This window comes from Micropterus dolomieu, linkage group LG04, assembly GCF_021292245.1.
Source record: "Micropterus dolomieu isolate WLL.071019.BEF.003 ecotype Adirondacks linkage group LG04, ASM2129224v1, whole genome shotgun sequence".
Taxonomy (NCBI): Eukaryota; Metazoa; Chordata; class Actinopteri; order Centrarchiformes; family Centrarchidae; genus Micropterus; species Micropterus dolomieu.
The window spans coordinates 2,455,675-2,475,079 of record NC_060153.1 but is presented as its reverse complement, the minus strand read 5'-3'; the positions used below and the strand labels follow the sequence as shown (position 1 = coordinate 2,475,079).

The following is a 19,405-nucleotide window of genomic DNA, read 5'->3' as shown; positions in this document are numbered from 1 at the left end:
GAGATGTGTAAATAAGCACCGGCTGCCATGTCAACTTTATAAGGTGATGTCAGTTTTTTCTTTACAGCTTGTTGTGCTGCCCCCATGTGTTGCATGTGCGCGTCTCATCCATGTTGACTGCTATTGCTGTGTTGTCGGTAATCTTCCTGTCAGACTTATAAGAAGTGTGAAGCTGAAAGTATCAACTAGGCTTTCAGTGTGCTTTAGTTTCCCTCTACCGTCTGATTGTTGGTTCTTTGGTTAGACATTTTCGATTGTTGAGCTCACAGAACAACAACTTCAGGTGCTCTATGATTGTGTTGTAGTATTCAACAATTAGCCATAACATTATGACTACTGACAAGGAAAGTGAACAACACTGATAATCTCATTACCATGACACCTGTCAGTGGGTGGGAATATATTAGGCAGGAAGTGAACATGGTGTCCTCATTTAGTTAATTTGTTAGAAGCAGGAATAATAGGCCAGCGTAAGGTTTGCGCAACTTTGATAAGTGATGGCTACACGACTGGGTCAGAGAATATCCAAAACAGTCTGCTGTGGTCAGAATCTATCCAAGGTGATCAAAAGTAGGAAAAGCAGTTATTGATATTATGACCAGCAGTCACCACTTTTTAGGGATGAATTCTTGACAGATGTAAAACCTCTGTATCAAATTCTGAATACCAAATTCAGTGAAATTTTGGTAATTCTTCTTTCTTTTTTTCTTTTTTAGAAAAACTGAACTATTAAATGTTCCCTTTTTATGTGACCACACATGTCACATAAAAAAATATATAAGGCATTCTATTAGTTGATATGTAATTGGTCAGTACAAAATGGATTTAATAATACAAAATCCATCCATCCATGTCAACCAATCCCAATCCCAGCTGCTCACAACTCGCACGTGCGCACACACACAGGTGAATGGTGAAGGAAGATTGATCCATCATAGTGAGTGATACAGAGTGAAATTGTAAGTTGTTGTTAATGACTGTTATTTGCTTAACTTAAGGAACTCAGCAGGAGCACAGTCTTGCCTATGTAAATTTCCCTCCTGCATCTTTGATGTGTCTAAAAGCTAACATTACATTAGCTTTTGTTCAACAGAGGAGAAATGGAAGAAGAGAATATGTCTGTCGCTTTTTAGCCTACTTGTTAACATCTTGACTTTTTCACTGGTTGTTGACATGTAGGTAGTTCTAATACAGTAACAAAATATACTAGTGCAAAGATTTTGCAAGAACTAGTTACACATAGGCTACCCCCTGCCTGTCTTTCAATTCTAATGAGGCCCCTGCCTGCTGCATGGTCAACATGTCCTCAACAAATTTGATAACTGGGCAAAATACCTATAGGCCTACTTCTGAGAAGACACTCAGCCTTCTACATTTATTTATTTGGCAGGACATTTTTGAGGTATTTAAGGGGTGAATAAAATCAAACTAATCTCACTGTCTGTCTCTTTCAAGGTCAATATTCAACACGTTTTTCTTTCTTTCCCAGTAAGATCACACTTCTGCTACTGCGCTCTAGGCGTTCAATAAACTTCCTGTTACACCGGCTGAAATCGAAAGTAATGATTTGCGCCATTTTCTTTAGTCTACGAAATCTCTCGGTTGTTGCCTGTAGGGTGATTTTGACACGGTAAGTCTCTGGTTTTGCATAACATAGTTTTGAAATCTTTGGTTTTCGTGTGGCCCCGACTGCTGCTGCGCTGGTTCCGCATCTGGTCCAATAAAATTATTAAAGTTACAGCAGAAGTGTATAAAACCTGACGGCGCCTGTTGACACAGACTTGTAATACTGAATGCTGTTCACTGAAAATCTATCGTACTTTCTACGTTGGATTCAATAGGCAATTGTTGTCAGATTTATGTATTTAATGAAGTCATCCCATTCTTTTCTTAATTGAAAGAGTGATGTTTTCAGCCCCGTTTGTTCATTTGTTTTAATGTTTTAAAGTGTTTCTGGTATCCACTTTGACCTAGGCGCTCTTCATTAGGGGTTTGTAGACTGGAAATAATTTTAATAAATCATCTACTAATGCTTAATAGATTGGGTAAGCTATATGAGTAATAATAAGAACTTTTTGAGTTGGTAAATCCTATCTCAACATCAAAAATACTTTGTCTTTTTAAACTAGTTCTTAAAGGAAATGCACTCATCATCATGCAGGCTGTGAGAACAGTCAAATAAAGTCTTCTGTGGCACAGTCTGCTCCATCGATTTTTGGCTATTTTATTTTGTTTGTAAACGTGCAATATGAAGTTGCTGAAGTGCCCCTTTAGTTTGGGAGGGTTAGGGTTGGTTTTTTGTCAAATATAAAGACAAACTTTATAATAAACTTGGACTTTATTGTAGAGCTGCACCACCATGGCTTTTATTATGCCAAATGTCGCAAAATGTTTTGTTCAGCAATAACCTGTACCAGGTGCTGGTTTTGGACTGTTATGTGGACAAAACAAGCTATTTAAACAAGCCATTGTGGACTCTGGGAAATGTGAGTTCTCTATTTCAGGGACATTATATAGACAAAATGATTAATCGAATAATCAAAAAATTGTTCAGATTATTCTATGATAAAAATGATTGTTAGCTGCAGCCCTATCATTCCGCACATAACCACCTGTAAAACCACAAATAGGACAGATGTGAGAGCGGTATCGATCTTCTCACCTAACTTTTGGCAACAAAGCATATTAAGAGTATTCTCAAATTATTCCTTTAACATTGAAGGCCAATCTGGAAACTGCAAAACTAATTTCCCCTCTTCTGCCTGTTGTAGTGAGCAGACATGCTGGTTCCAGTGCTTCTCCTGGGGACTCTGGAAGAGCTGCTCGATGATGACCTCAAAATGCTTAAGTGGTACCTCTCAATGCATGTCTCGGGCAGCTGTGCACCAATTCCCAGGTCCCATCTGGATAAGGCATCCCGGACAGAAACTGTGAGTAAGATGATAGAGTGCTACGGTGAGGAGGATGCTGTGAACATCACCATTGAGATTCTGAAGAAGATGAACTTCAACGACACCGCAGGGAAGTTAGAGAACAGATATACAGGTGCAGTGGATGACGAAATTCTTGAAATCACTTATGAGTCAAAGAAACCAAAATCACTTACTTTCCAGTTTTTAATTCTCTGCATCTGTATCTTTTCATCTACAGAGGGAAAAACGGCTACACCCACCACCTCCTCCACTGCTGTGGAATCTCGTGCTGCCCCTTTCACAATGTCGGCTCAGCAAGGAGGCGTGATCATCGCTCCGACAGTCACCAGCACATCTGGATCATTGAATATAACATTCAATAAATAAACGAATAAAACAGAAACTGAGTGGGGTGAGTGGGACAGAATACACATTATATTTTTCCAAATATTGATGTGATTGACATTTACTATTATTCACCGTGTACAATTTCATGTTTACTGTAAAATGGAAACCTTCATACATTGTAACCATGGTCATTAAATATCATGTGGAAAAAACATGAACAGCCAAAGAATATCTCCCAGCCAATCAGATGGAAACAGTTTCTCAAAGCCTTGGAATAATACTTTATGGTAACACCAATTTAAGTGTCCATTTATAAGCAGTTTACAGATATGTAATAAATGGTATAAAACACACTATAATGTAATTATAAGCATATGTGAGGATATTTTTATGTGTTTATTAATGTACAGTATTTCATCTAACTTCACATAAGACATATTTGATATAATTACAACTGTGTTTGAGTATATTGTCATTCATTATCTGTCTATAATAACCAGCCTCCACTTATGGGTGTTCTCAGGAGAAGTTACAGTTGTTGAAAAATACATTAAAAAACGCTAAAATATTTGCTTACAACTACATTATATCATGTATTAAAGGTTTACATAATGCTTATTAAAGGGACTTCAGTGCAAGTGTTATCTAATTTTTGTAAACAATAATTGATGATAACTTCATGATCTCTTTTATCTTTGAAAGGTTCTTGTTGTCTGGGCCACCGTTAATATCTGACACTGTCAGACTGTCAGTCTCACAGAGCAAGTTCCTGTCTAATGATGACCATGATATGACACCAGGTTTTGCAGAATATACATTTCCCTTTCAAAGCTGTTTTTAGACCAAGTACCCTCAGCTCATTTTAATAGAATGGAAAGTGTTGATCCTCACATTTCAGTCATTTACAGGTGCTTGTCATCTCCATATGTTGTCAGCAGGTGGTGCTGGGGTCACATTGATGTGACATCTCTTGTGGACCATAAAAAATCTGTATTTCTGAATCAAACCTCTTGTTCTCCTTGCACAGAGGCAGATTAGGACCAAAGAAACCCCCACTGTGGTACAACAATGAGAATGTACCTGAAAATTTATCTGATGTGAGACATTATATGATTCTTTAAAAACTGTTGTTATCAAATAAATCCAGTTAATAGTTATAACCGGGAAAGGAGTGAAACTGTGTCATTTCATTCCAATGTGTTTGACATAAATAAAACATGACCATCAATTATTTTATCAGTTGAGTTATTGTGACTTGCATTTAAGGTGGCTAAATTGACTTTTGATGGCTATCCTCTCTTAGCTTTTCATCCCATAATGCTGTCTTGTCCACTAACCCAGAGGGACGAGGACTTGATTGTTATTTATATCTGATGTGTTGTTGTTTTTTTTGCTTTACCGAAATCAAGTAATCTGCATGCTTATTATCTTTGATTCTTAATTTCTGTGTTTTTCTTGATAGAACCTTTTTAGAACAGTTTTGAACATCTAACACCTGCACTCTTGACCCTTAGCTCTCCAAGCTCTCAAAATATTCAGTTAAGCAATATGCATCTGTTGAATAAAGTCTAAATTTGAACAAACTTTAAACTTGAAAAACAAAAACTTTGATGTAGACTCATGGGAGGCATAACAACTTGAGCAGCTTGTCAACTTCAGTGGATTTAACTTAGCTCTCTAATTTAAATCTTAAATTTTCTTGTGGGAAATGTCTAATAGTGATTAGCACATGTGCTTTGTCTTGCTTTCACGCATAAGCATTCATAGGAGAACTATTAAACCCAGCCCTTAAGTTAGACTCATTCTCTGTAACATGAACTGGAACTTGTGGTTTGCAGTCAAACGTCTTATTCGACAGTAGTTAGAAACTAAAAATAGTCTATCACCACATCACGCATAGTTTGTTGTAATTTGTGCATGTTTCTTTTGATCATGAAGACAATGATATTCAGGTTTGTTTTCTTTTTAATTGGAGATGAATGTTTTAGAAAGATGATTTTCGTGCTGCTCTGTCAAATTTTTGATACTAAATCTCTAACATACCGAGCTGTGAAAGAAGTCTTCTACAGTGACGTGCTGCATATGTCTTTCAGCATCAGGGGCATCATCAACAGCTGCATAAATCCCCCTTCATACACCTTTCTTCTCCCCTTCTTCTGGTTTGACTCCTGCTGCTGGTGCCAACAGTTTGTGCCCAGGGAAAAGCGTTATCTTGGCACCCAACATCCAAGGCACCTCTGGTGTATCAATTATTATGAACATTAACACACAGTAACACATATTGTCAGTGATGTCGAATGGTTTCACACCTTATTAAAAATTTCAATAAATTGTTCATGGGACAGCTTCATAGTGTATTGTCAAACTGCCTAACAACTGTATTTGGCTCAATTCCAGCAATGCAACAAAGCAATTATGATGATGATGAAGATATTATGAGAATATGAGAATATTAGTTAGCCTACACTGTTCACAAATGTCTGTCAGTTTCACACTTTTCAAGTGGGAATAAGTCACAAGCTATGCCATTGCCATTTGCTGGTGCTGCTCAAAAAAATGTACACAATTTTTAATCAATATTTTTATAAATGGAATCTGCTTTCTCAGTGCTACAGAATGTTTAAGGCCCTTTCAGCTCATTGTTTTGGTTTTAAAGCCGCAACTTTACTTTTGGAACTCTCATCGATGTCATTCTCAGCAGCACCAAAACAGAGCCCCATATCGATGTGAAACTAAGCAAGTGCTTGCTATAACGTTTGCCAAGGTGGTTCTGTAAAATGCCAGCGTTGTGTTTAAATCTTCTTTATAATTGGTTAATTAATGTTTAAATCACAGAAAACGTAAAACAAACCTTTTTGGCTTTGGCTGGTTGTATTTATTGGGCCATGTAACGTTAACCTAATACCACCAAATTTTATTTTTAGCATTTAAACTATTTATGTAAAGCTTGGAATACAAATAAGAACCAACTATTATAGAGCTTTTATCAGTATCTTTCTTTAATGAAAAATAAAAACATCTCTTTTATGAGCAATAACAACAACATGTAAGATTTCTCTGCATACTCTATGTTCATACATGGCAGAGACTTCTTTTGACGTGGAGGGTCATTCATGTGATCACTTTCAGCCGGAAGCTCCGTGTCAAAAAGCTGAACCATGTGACCACATCTAGGACAACTAGCACAGGGTATAGTCAGGACTGTGGAAGTAAAAAAACTCGATTGTTTGACAGAAAGTTAACGTATATTTGAGCATTGACTTTTGAGCTTATATAATTCAAAATGATCTTGCTTTCGTCGATTTTCCTGCATCGTAACATATTATTTTTTATATTTTGAATCATATCACCGGATGTGAGCTTATACGGCTGACGTTTATGTCCGTACCTTGCTCACTTTTCTTGATTCAAGACCCGGAAGCGAGAGTCTTGCCATCTGCACAGGCTAGCTGTTTCTTTATGCGATGAAGGCACAAAATAATCGGAAAAAAATAACATAAAAGGTTATAAATTGATAATAAACGACGTAGTTAAAGGACAGATGCGCTGCATTTAAAGATTAACAACACTGTAATTCACCACGGATACTGTTAAGACTGCTAGCTAGCTTGCTATTTAGCCATCTGGCATCTCGCTAACAGTAGCAGTTAGTTAACGTTAGCGAGTTAGTGATTGGTGATGGCTGTGGCACACAGAGGTTGTGTCGTGGCTGGATATTTACTCGTATTACTCTTGGCTGGCTGCAAAGCAAGGATACACAAGCTCACACTGAAGGTAAGACGACTTTTTAAACTAGAGTTATGTTACCTAGGGGGCTAATGTAGAGTATAGTTACCGCTACGATTTTATGAGCTAGCTAACGTTTGTAAGTTACGCTTTAATCAGCTAGGTTTGACAGACGGTGATCCAAAAGAGAGTGTCGTGCTGTTGTGACAATGTGAAAATGAATTTGAAAAAAAGTTATAAAACGTAACTTCTGAGGATGGTAATCGCTAACTCATCTGCGTGTGAATTTCACTTGTAATGGTAACGTTACAACGACTGAGCAATTTGCCACAGCAGATCAGGTCCCCTCAGTTTTTATTTGTTCTTCCTCTCAGGATGAAACACGGGTTGCCGTCGACCTCAACAACTTTGGCTTCTTTGCTAACGCGACTCTGGATGTCAACCTGCTTTCTCTGCGCCTGCCAGAGCAGGGAGTGAACTACAGCAAGTACCCTGTAAGTAGTGTTTGTTTTTGTGAGAGTTGTTTTAACTTGTGCGCTGTTGTCACAGTGTTAGCCACCAATGCAGTTTTCAGCAGGCAGAATTATGTGCTTCTAAATAGTTATTGTTGAATAAATGAAAGGAAGGCTGATTTATATTATATATTTTTTATGTTCTTGGGGCCAATTAATCTCATGAAAAGATCCAAACAAACAATAAATTGATCCTACCAAATCCACTTCTGATGTATTCCCCTGTGTGCCACAGAGCTCCCAGCACTATTAAAAACACATCAATAGGCCACGATGTTGCTCAAGTTTACATGTTCCTGTTTTACCATGAACACAGGCACTTTTGAGTCAATCCTAGTACATCGTCCTGGTGCAGTAAATCTTGCCAGCTTTACACAAACAAAAACAAAAGGACACAAAATATTAAGAGAGATTCAAAGACTAATGAATTTGGGTCTTTTAATGGTATTTATAGACGGTAAGCAAAACATACAAAAATGCCAGCCTTACTGTGTAAAGTAATCCCACAGTTTCACCTGATTAAGATTAAATTTTATACAGTGCACATAGACTGAGATAACAGTTTGCATTTAAGTTTTTCTTAATTATGTCTCTTTTTTTATTTTTTTATACATGTGTATATACATAGGCTACATGCATAAACCAGAAAATTCTGCAGTGCATTTTTTAAACTTGCATCTTTCAGAACAAAGTATCATCGATGTAATACACAGTCCGCCTCCTCTTATCTTGTTGGACTCTTGTGCTGTCAGCTTGGAAACACAGTGTGTCCACTGAGTGCTTGATCCGGGATGTTGATGACAAGATTAGGGACTGTTGTGCCCACATCTTCACAGACACCTAGACATCTTCACAGACACCTGTGAAGATGTGGGCACAACAGTCCCTAATCTTGGTTGCTTGGCCAGCTCAAGTCCCATTTTGTCCAGACACCTTTACATACAATTTTATGTCCAAGCGGTGCCAACATGGCTCCTATCCTGGCTCTCTCCTCTTCTCTGCACAATCAGTGCACCCGCAGTGGTGCCTTGTCTGGTTGATCGAGCTGGGTGGATCACCTAAGTTCCTCTGCTCTGTAATCCAAAAGCCTTGTCTTCCTTTTCCAATGACTGTATTTCTGTCACGGTAATACATGTTTCTGCAATAAAGCCATACAAAAAAAACATTCAGAATAAATGCATTGCAACAACAATGTACTGTGAATTGTCCCCTATTGATTAGGTTATTACTTGACTACTGACAGTTTCTTTCCATGGATCTTCTGCAGCACAGCCTCCATATGCTGCTCAAACACAAAGTAATAAGTGGGTCTGACGAAGTCTTGTCTTGCCTTAATACAGAGCTAAGACTTCCTGTAAGATGGCAGTGATAATGGGGTTATACACTAAAAGGAAACCATTTAGCAGAGCCGTTGAAGAGATAACCTTCATATTTAGACAGTTTTTGTCTCAAGTATACACAGTACATTGTCGGGGGTATTGCTCCTGAAGCAATTTAGTAGAGTGTCAGTGAGTAAGAGTTTTCCAGCTGCAGTAAAATCTCAGGCCAACTCACCACAAGAATCTCAAAATAGTGAACTAATTTACGTTCAAACTTGTGGGATGAGTAGTTTAACCTGCTTTGCTTTGACTGCTTATTTTACTTTGGCTATTGGAAGTTGGTGGAAAACATTGGGAGCTCATAAATGCAGCCAGAGTTCTAATATATGGAGTGTTGAATGATGACAGTAAATGGCCATGAAGAGTGAAATATCATATTTTTAATGGAAATGAAGTCATGTGCTTTTGACTCATTGACTGACCACATTTATGACACTCTCTTTAGGTCGGTTTCAGCCTCTCCAGGTCCCGTGTGAATGGAGTCTTGTCCTACACAGTGAGTACATCCAATCGTAAATATTTCTGTTGAACATAACATTTAGTGGTAAGATGAGCGTTGGACTGTTCAAATGTAATTTACTTGTTGTGATTTTTTTCCAGGCAGAGGAGACACAAGAGACATGCCCGCTCACTCTCCCAAAGCCAGCCAATGATGAGCCTCTCATTCTTTTTCTTATTGATATCGTTTCGTGCAGGTGTGTATGTTTCGTATTTAAGTATTCAGAAGTATCTGTTACTGTGCCCTAAAAAAACTATTGTGATAGTTGACTAATGTGTGTTGTGTGTTTGTGTAGTGTCAATGTGAGAGTTATGGGTGCCCAGGACAATATCTTGATAGCAAAGACGAAGCCTGAAACAGATAAAGGTCAGTGTTGCTCACACACACTACAACTGTCACAAATTCATCCAGCAATTTATTCTTATTTAAGCGCCAGAATGAATTATGGAATCAGTACTGCACTTCAAAATCCTGTGAGAATTTAAAAATAAACATTTTGTGAATTCAAGTGCATATGACTGGTAGCTTGATGTGTCCTGTAGGTCAGAGGAAAACCAGGGATGCTCCTGGTAGTCCTATCGATACACCAAGTGAGGGTAAAACATCAGAGAGTGGGGCCATCAAAAATGCTGACCAGTCAGGTGTTAAATCGAATCAGTTGAACAAAAAGGACGATGATGTGAATGAGAAGAAAGATGATCCAATCGAAGAAAAGGCGCCTGCAGAAGAATCTGAGAAAGTGGAGGAAGAGTTATTCGAGGTAAGAGGTGTTTGTGTGTCTGTGTTTGTGTGATCTATTAATATATTATAATTTCTAATCTGTATTTGCTTCTAGCTAAAGAACCTCGACCACATGACCTTAGCTTTGGGTAATTTTAGCGGCTCCTACAACTTCAGTGTAAGTACACCTTTCTTAACCTTTATATGTGACATGAAACATCGTTTGATGTGGTTTACTGTTGTGTAACATGATTTTGTCTCTGTCCCTCTCCCACAGTTCCACATGGTGATCGGCAAGCTGGCGGAGGGTCTGTACAGTCTCAAGTTCCACTACTGTCAGAACAGGGTGGCTGGACCAAAGTTACCCTATTCATTCACTGTAAGTCACATGTGTTTTGTGTTAGTAGGTACATGCTCAGTTGTGTGCCTGGGTTAACCTGAATGTATCCTCTGCAGGTGGAGGTGACTGAGAAGAATCCAGGCGGCTACCTGTCTGCAGCAGAAATTCCTCTCTCTCGCCTTTATATTGGTATGGCTGGAGTCTTCTTCACCGCTGCCATGATCTGGGTGTACACACTCATGAAGCACAGGTACACATGCATACAGACACGCTAACATGACTGCTCACAGTACTTCAGTATCCTTATTTAAAGATGCCAAATCACTTTGCTGCATGCATGGTAGGACTATTTGCAGAGATGTGGGTTTTTTTTGCATATCCTGTTGTTACAACATCCACAGAGTCTACAGCTATTCTAGCAGGCAGCTCTGTGAGGCTGAACGTTGGCACAATGTTCCGGCAGCATACTGACATGCTCTCAATGCAAAGGCTTACATGCCAATGTAATGTCGTCATGTTAATGTCATAACACGACAAACATCATAATGTTTAACATTAGTATTCTAATATTTGCTCATTTTGCAGCTGAGGCTGTTGGAAATGTCAAATAGTTCCCAGTGTCTATTCAATGGTATTTTCGCTTGAAATGCCCATTTCTGGTCTGTACAAAATTTCCATTCAATCCATTCATCTATTTCCATCCAAAAGACCTTTTTCAAAGCAGACGTTTTGACTTGTCATAGCAGGAAAAGCACAGATGAAAAAATGTAGATAACAATCGCTCACTTCCATTCAGTAAGCCATGACTGTGAGCCAGCATGCACAACACCGGAATCCTGAAACTGGCTCACCTAAATGCAATGCTGTTGATTTCAATGTAAACAATAATGCCTGGGGTTTTTTTCTACAGTAACTTGCCAAAATGTCTGCTATAAAAAAGATCTATTGTTGCTAAGATATTCAGTCTGGACCAAAGTGGTGGACCAAAACACAGCAGACCGGCATTTCAGTCCTTAGAGCCACCTTGCTAGAGTAGCTAATAACTAATAAATATTGACTTTTCCCCATACTTAGAACCTTAACTGAAGCCAAGAAAAATCTCTGGTCCTCTGTAGGGCTACCCAGTGAGAGACCTGCATACTAGCATAGTCAGGGATGCCACGCAATTTTGTGTTTAGTAACTTTCCACTTAACAACAAATTAGTAACCAGTAATTAAACAGTGGGTTTTATTAATTCAAGTGTGCTTTTAAATAAGTATATAAATCAATCATTGAAAATATATTATATCAATTGAAAACACTGATTGTCAACTGCTTTTTAAATGCATACAATGTTGACCAAAACAAGTGCTTCACATTAACAGAACTGTGCAGTAAATGTAAGAAAGTGCTAGTGACTCTTCTTTATGACTTTTTTCAGTTAATGCTTTCGTTTGTTGTCAAAATTAGGACGATTTGCGATTAGATTATAATGGAACAAATGGTACATTGAGTCTACTTGCTTAATTATCAAGTAATGTGCAAAATACTGACATTTTGAAATGTGTATTTCTCAACTTGAACAAAGTTAAACAATAAAACAATATTTATAAAAATAACAAGTAAAACAGAACAAGGGGAGGGTGTTCCTACGGAGGAGAAGGCTAGAGGCAGCAAATATTGGCGCACAGGCTCAATGTACATCTGTCAAATGCAGAGTCTCTAGCAACAAACTGGAGGAGGAACTGTACATGAGGGTATTACATAAAGAGTATAATGTTCAGTTAATAGTTTACTGTTAGTATAACAATATTATATTAATTACTATAATCATTATAATTTAATTTAATAGTATACGTTTTAGCCACTGGTTGAATATTAAATCCAGTTCCATTAGTTTCATTTCTGTGGGTTGTTTTTATTCATTAGATCCTTGTGCAAGCAAAATGTTTTATTGGTCTCTAATTTGTTAATGCTGAGTACTAACTTGTCAATAATCATATTGTACAACATTTAATGATAGCACGTCAACCTTTTTTAATGTCCCGCCCCTTCCAGGCTGTGATTGGTCGGTTGACGAAAAGTGACTGACAAGCACATCGGCTCTATGAAAAGTTGAATTTGTTGAACAACTAAAGGCACCGATACAGGCACCTAACGTTAAATAGCCAGCTGAGCCAAACCCAAACCTTCTCCCGGTTTTCTTCTGTCTGACCGCTTCAGCTGCCGCCGATGTGTCTCTGTCACTGAGCAACAGGAGCACCGGCATTTCTCTCATTGCTCTGGTGACCAGTCTGACTATGTTGTGAACGATTAGCGGCAGGGCGGGGAGGGGGGGTTACGGTAGGTTGTTGTCTTAAGAGTTAATTGCAAACTGCTCATAAATCAATTTTCTCATTGCACGTAGACCTAGGCTTATCTGTTTTTAGGGATACATGCGCGAGCCCAGTGTGGGCGGGGATAATGAGCAGACTGCAGCACACACAGAGAAGAGAGCGCCACACACACTTTTTCTGTTTTATTAAATCGCACACTTTTTGTGGTTATGCAATTGCCCATGACAACATCGCGATCACTATTAGATTAATCGTGCAGCCCTAGTCAAAATAAGAAAATCCAAAAAATCCTCTTATAAATTACGGTAGGGTGCAGGGGGGGAAAAACTGTGTGTGACAGTTTTGTTTTGTTAATACACAACATACTAAGGACTATACTGAAACTTTAGCAGTGTGAATGATTACACCCATCACCACAGCGGTACCCATTCTCTACTCTATAACATATTCAAACATCTTTCCCCTGTGTGCTTTGCTTACAGGTACAGCGTGTTTAAGATCCACTGGCTGATGGCAGCACTGGCCTTCACCAAATCCACGTCATTGGTCTTCCATAGTGTAAGCGCACCTTCACCACAGAGCAGACCATTGTCTCTTTTGTAACATATTATGTTTGTATTTGGCTTTTATTGTGATCTCTCTGTTATGTCTGTTTATTCTGTCTGTATTGCTAACTGTGTTCACATTACGCCTGGATTCTTTGTCTTTTAATACAACCTCTCTCTCTGTCTCTCTCAGATCAACTATCACTTCATCAACACTGAGGGGCATCCTATTGAAGGCTGGGCTGTCATGTATTATATCACACACCTGTAAGTACAATTGCACACGGGCAATGAAGTTTAAAGTTAAGACTCTAATTTTACATATTTTAATATTCACAGTTTGTAATGATGTGCTTTCCAGGCTCAAGGGGGCTCTCCTGTTCATCACACTGGCACTGATTGGCACCGGCTGGGCTTTCGTTAAATACATCCTGTCTGACAAGGAAAAGAAGATCTTCATGATTGTCATCCCCCTGCAGGTGTGTGTGTGTGTGCATGAGAAACGGCAATTGTGTGTGATTATTTACACCCGGTGAATTTGTTCTGGTGATCAGCTCACCTCTCATCCTGCAGGTCCTGGCTAATGTCGCCTACATCATCATTGAGTCTACAGAGGAAGGTTCCAGTGAATACTATGTGTGGAAGGAGATCCTCTTTCTGGTCGACCTCATCTGCTGCGGAGCCATCCTTTTTCCTGTTGTCTGGTCAGTGTGTGTGTGTGTGTGTGTGTGTGTGTGTGTGTGTGTGTGTGGTGCATCTAATGTGTATCCGTTACTTTTTCCATTTTAAAAAATCCATTGAAAATTGAGTTGAGACTGAAGTGTATAAACAGTTGGTAGGTTCCACACAGGCTCGTTGAGATAAGATTATCTTTATAGCAAAACAGGGCACCATTTTGAAGAAAAAATTTCACTTACTGACAGCAGTAGGAAAGAATCAATATTGCCCGGAGATCATAGGTAGTGCTCAAATGCAAGCGTGAGGACAAGCGGTGACACCAGCAGCCAATTAGACACTTTTTAAGCCAAAATCTCCAGGTCTAAAATTACAAAACAAGATCATTGATAGACTTTTTTTTTTTTGTTTTTGTTTTTGCATGAAAAGTGAACAAAGTGTTACATGGACCATGTATGCAGGTTCACCCATGACGGTAAGTAACATTTTCAGTCTGTGTGCACATGTGTTTTGTAGTTCTCAAACAAACCTGTCTTTATAGGTCTATCCGTCATCTACAAGAGGCTTCTAGCACCGATGGCAAAGGTGAGAATCCAGATCAGTTACAGTCGAAAGGAGTTGTAGAGATTGTAATTCTTTAATTTAAATTTGGTTCATGTCTCTTTCAGCTGCCATGAATTTGGAGAAGCTCAAGCTCTTTCGGCATTATTATGTGATGGTAAGAAAGAGTTCAGCTCAGCAGTATGTTTCTTCTGTCCTCGATCCCACCATCCCTCTGTCTATCCATCAATATTGCTTACCTCAGTAGAGATAGCTTAATCCCCAAGTTGTTGACGATGCTGCTGATTTTGTTTTAAAAAATTTGTTTAATAAAACATGTTTTGGTGTCAAGCATTATTCTCACAATAAATTCTACTGAGTCATAGCATTTGGCAAAGCCACTCCAGGCTTCTCATTCACCACAGTCACTGCTGGAGAGCCAGAACAAAAGAGATACAGACAACCCCACACACTGTTTGTTGTTCACACTGACCTAACGTGTATAACAATGTTTGAATTCTGTTTTCTTCTTTCTAGATTGTGTGTTACATCTACTTTACAAGGATCATAGCTATTCTGCTCAAGGTCACCATGCCATTCCAGTGGCAGTGGTGCTATGAGGTAAGATGACAACAATGATGCTCAATGACAAGCTGACTTTTATTACTTTGAGGAGCACCTGTTTGTAAAAGGTCAAAGATATCCTGTTCTTTACTCTGACTCAGCAGTGACTGGTCATACTTGGCTGGAAGTATTACTTGAAGATATGTGACAGTATGATGTTGGCAAACAGATTACATATTTAAATCCCTTTTATTATTTAGTAAATGGTCAAGAACACCATTCTTCCACCAGAGGTTTGAAAGGATATTAGCATTAGCACCAAGAAAGAGGAGGGACTAAGGGATTTATATTTAGATTGGCTGATGCTAGTTATATGAAACTTGTTTGCATGCTGGTTGGGGGAAAAATTGTTTGTGTTAACAAAAAAAGTGCAGGTAGCAAGAAGTGATTGGCAGCTGTGCGCAGTATTTATTTGTATTATCTTTGATCATAATTTTCCCAACTTCTGTCATCAAACACACTCCTTCTCATGTTTCTTCAGTTTCTGGTCGAGGTGTCTACTCTGATCTTTTTTGTGTTGACGGGCTACAAGTTCCGACCAGCGTCCAATAATCCCTATCTCCAGCTTCCCCAGGACGAGGAGGACGTAGAGATGGACGAAGTGTAAGCATACACTCTCACACCTTCCAATTAACCCTTTGAACTATGTACTTTTACTCCCTTTATTTACACTGTTATGGCATTACAAGTCTTATTCATCGTCTATTCATCGAGAAAGTAAAATGGTAAATGGCTTTGGCTTTGTTAACATTGCCCGTGGACAAGAGGAACCAGGGATCGAACCGCTAACCCGCTCTACTCCTGAGCCACAGTAGCCAACTTCTTTCAGATTAATGAAAGCGGCATGTTAGCAGTGCCGCAGCAGATTCAGTCCTCCTTCACTGTCACTGTATGTAGGAATCCTTCAGGTACAGTATTGAGTCTAGGGCACCCACATTTTAACAGCACACAGAAACCAACCCACAATCACTGTTGTTACTGTTGAAGAAATATTGTGAGCCAGGTTCAGTTGTGAAGAAGTTTAAGAGACTGTTGAAGACTTAACATAGCATGGTTTATTGAGCCCGGCGGAGGAGATACAGTGCTAGCATACAACATGTGAGCACATCATATGCCAACACCAAATCTCAAGGATAACATCTTTTGGTCCCTTTTATGTTTCTCTCTTCCCTCTAGACCCTGTAGGTTTCCCTAATAGGTCATTTTTAGCTGGCCTTAACCTAGAACAACTAATATATCTGATGTTTAGACTCCCACGCTACGTCATATTGGAATCTATTCTATCCATGAGTTGTACTCTAATCTGTGGAGTCTTGTAAATATTCTTGTAAGACTTAAACTTGTAAGATTCCTAGAGAACACCGATCTATGCTAGCCTGTCACCTGAGCCACTGTCTCTACTCCATCAATCTAACTGTTGTCTCCTTAACAAGGACAGTTATATGAGAGAAATAACTAGAGTTGGAAGGTCAGTGAACACTTGTGGGGTCAGCTAATGACTCTAAGCTAGACCTGTCTTATCTTTCCCTGTTACATCAATTAAGACACCTAAGAAGATTCTTTAACAGTTACGTGCATAAAACAGAAGAGAAAAAGAAGCGTAAAGTACACTTCGGGTCGAGGGTCTCTCCTCTTGTGTAGAGGAGCTGTTAGCTAGGCATACCATATAATGTTACCATAGATTAGTTCTAATAGAGTCAAATTAATTTAATCTATTCTTAATTTAATTTCTCATGGAATTAAGATTTGAGATAATTTCCCCATCATGCTCTAGGTGAATTATAATATTACCATGGAGACGGTGAATGCAGCGTACTAGCTCACCTCACTGTTTATTTTAGCCTATTTTCTTTACAAATGTACAAACAACAATCACTGGATTATTTGTATTGCTGAAGAAAACATCTAAACACAGCAGTGATCAGGCTTGAACCTGTAAGGAGCGGATTCCTTTTTTTTTCCCCACTGTGATTTCTAAGTGGTTTTATGGATGTCTTTATGTGTGATTGATATCAGAGATACTACTATGAATTGAAAGTCACACTGATTACAACAGTATGTATAAGTGTTATGCCAGAGTTATCACTCTGAGAATAAAGCAGGCTTTTTTGTTTGCATCAGGCACAAGGGTTTGATAAAATAGACTGTAAATAAAGTGCTGATCCTCCTCTCGTTTCTCACATTGTGCAGAGTAACTGAGTCTGGTGCACTGGAGGGTATTTCCAAAGTCAAGAAAACGTGTAATGGACGCGAGCGCCAGAAAGAGTCCACCTTGTGAGCGGGAAGCTGCATCTTTGGTGGGGGACCCACTAAACATCCCTAGGCCTGCTGGTAAAAAGGGATGCACATGGACCAAGGCTCCCCTACCCCCAAGTGACAGCTTACCTTTTGAAACTCTGTGGTTGCAGTGGTCGTGCCCACTGTCTGGCTATGCAAAAAAAAAAAAGGACTAACTTTGTTGGACGCTCCCAATTTCTTCAGAACACCTCCACCCAGAAACGCTGAATGGTTTCAGAAGGAGACGGGCTTGTGCCACATGGATGGGTGGAGATATGGAAAGGAGCTCAGATGTTCTTAGTTTCATTTCTCTCTGTCACACTCTCTCAGACTCTCTCTCTCTTTCTCCAAAGATAAATACCATTTTAGAGAAAGACTTTCCGTTGTGTTTATATCAGTTATTTAAAACGGTACTTCTGTGAGCCTCTTAGCCGTACCTTTTGGTGTGATGTGAGTACACGTGTGTGTGTGAATGTGATGAAACAACACAAGATTTCTTCCATTTAGAGACAATAGCCCATTCTCGGGTAAAAGGCTAATTGGTATATATTTAAAAATTAGGCAACAATCTCAACATGTTAATTCTCTTTCCCTCTATTCGGGGGTCTGTAATGTCCCATTGCTCATTATACAACTTCATCATATCACCACACAATACAGTAGATGTCACTTTTTTCTCATATATTTGATTTGTATATTGAAATATATGGATGTAAAAGGTTGTATATTTCAATATATTTACTTACTACAAATTGAAAAGTTATATTTCAGTATTATTGTTTGTGTTGGAGAGGTAAGAGCTCCTTCCAGTCCGTCACATGGACTGCTATTGTAATTTAGTGCTTTAGTGGTTGGGGTCAACTCGCGTCCCTGTGAATTCAGCTCAGGTGGTGACATGTGGACCTGTTAATGAATTAAAAGGTTTTTTTGATCAGTCTCTGAAATAACCGGAGCAGTGGCCCTAATTGTGTTCAGCGGCAGCCTTGTTTTCTTTTGCCTTTCTGGCCATGCTGTGCTGTTCCAGGACATGACCTAACTGATCATTTTTGAATTTCTCTGCTTTTGGTTTTACCTTCTTGCTCTTGATGTGAAGCTTATTTTATTAATTATTGATGACTTATTGGTGAAAGATCAGAAATGTGTGTGTAGCTGGGCGGCGTAGGTATTTGTAAATAATTTACAGAGGAGGCACATAACACTTTCAGAAGAACTGCATAGAGGCTTTATAGACAGTGCTTCAGACCGTAATGAGGCAGGTTCAGTTTCAAAGAGATTTTTTGATTCCTTTTTAATAAACAGGAACAGGATTCATGGAAAGACAACTGAGTTTTAACCACAGACCTGGACAGGGGTGTCTGACAGAGCTGCACTGTGTTTACAGTGTTAATGTGTCTCCAGGAGCTGGTGTCCTGCCCCTGGGTGGACAGGAGCGAACAGTCAGTAATCCAGTTGAGCAGAAAAGGTTTTGTGCTTGTTACAGAGGGCTGTTTGATGTCTGTTTGAACTGTCACAATAAAGCTGGTGTTCTAGAAAGGTCTCAAATGAAGCTGTTATATGTATGTGTTTTGTTTTTTAAGCTGTGCTTTATAGAAAACAGTGATTTAATATTGCATTTCCCTAAATAAGGGGAACACATAATAGCGCTCAATATCTCCTGATTTTTAGTTGTATGGCTCAAACTCTCATAATTCAACTTAATAGCATATTTTACTCAACCCCCTCACTTTGTTACACAGGCCTTCCATTAAAAATAACTCTCAAAGCCCAATATCAATTTCACACCTGCTGCATAGTTCAGTGTATTAATTTAATAGCATGTTGATTAACAAACTAGCCATTTTATATCAAAAACGCTGAAACTCGCACAGTAAATACCAAGTTTACATACATTTGTGTAAAAGTTACATTACCACCGTGACTGCTGCATGGCAGACTCTTTTTACAGTCTGCATTTAAAGACCCTGAAAGCACATTTTCTCAATCAGCTTCTCG

At 38.9% G+C, this 19,405-nt stretch overlaps 2 protein-coding genes across 2 annotated transcripts; both read left to right on the top strand.

Moving 5' to 3' along the window:
• The first annotated feature begins 1,545 nt into the window (after positions 1–1,545).
• LOC123969692 (pyrin-like) lies at positions 1,546–4,488 on the top strand. Its single transcript, XM_046047311.1, has 3 exons — positions 1,546–1,630; positions 2,772–3,045; positions 3,151–4,488. Exons 2-3 carry the CDS (start codon positions 2,781–2,783, stop codon positions 3,297–3,299), a joined length of 414 nt encoding a protein of 137 aa, XP_045903267.1. The 5' UTR covers positions 1,546–1,630; positions 2,772–2,780; the 3' UTR covers positions 3,300–4,488.
• Positions 4,489–6,448: 1,960 nt separating this feature from the next.
• LOC123969558 (protein GPR108) lies at positions 6,449–18,959 on the top strand. Its single transcript, XM_046047073.1, has 18 exons — positions 6,449–7,034; positions 7,361–7,480; positions 9,323–9,373; positions 9,478–9,572; positions 9,672–9,742; positions 9,919–10,136; positions 10,212–10,274; positions 10,374–10,475; positions 10,553–10,686; positions 13,235–13,310; positions 13,491–13,564; positions 13,659–13,776; positions 13,871–14,001; positions 14,514–14,557; positions 14,641–14,690; positions 15,050–15,133; positions 15,618–15,739; positions 17,327–18,959. Exons 1-18 carry the CDS (start codon positions 6,939–6,941, stop codon positions 17,412–17,414), a joined length of 1,737 nt encoding a protein of 578 aa, XP_045903029.1. The 5' UTR covers positions 6,449–6,938; the 3' UTR covers positions 17,415–18,959.
• The last annotated feature ends 446 nt before the right edge of the window (positions 18,960–19,405 follow it).

Bases quoted from the DNA above. Each gene is read 5' to 3' on its own strand.
- LOC123969558 (XM_046047073.1), top strand. From the start codon at position 6,939: ATGGCTGTGGCACACAGAGGTTGTGTCGTGGCTGGATATTTACTCGTA. The intron at 14,558-14,640 runs GTGAGAATCCAG...TGTCTCTTTCAG, and splicing joins TTCTAGCACCGATGGCAAAG to CTGCCATGAATTTGGAGAAG. The intron at 15,134-15,617 runs GTAAGATGACAA...ATGTTTCTTCAG, and splicing joins AGTGGCAGTGGTGCTATGAG to TTTCTGGTCGAGGTGTCTAC.
- LOC123969692 (XM_046047311.1), top strand. From the start codon at position 2,781: ATGCTGGTTCCAGTGCTTCTCCTGGGGACTCTGGAAGAGCTGCTCGAT. The intron at 3,046-3,150 runs GTGCAGTGGATG...TTTCATCTACAG, and splicing joins GTTAGAGAACAGATATACAG to AGGGAAAAACGGCTACACCC.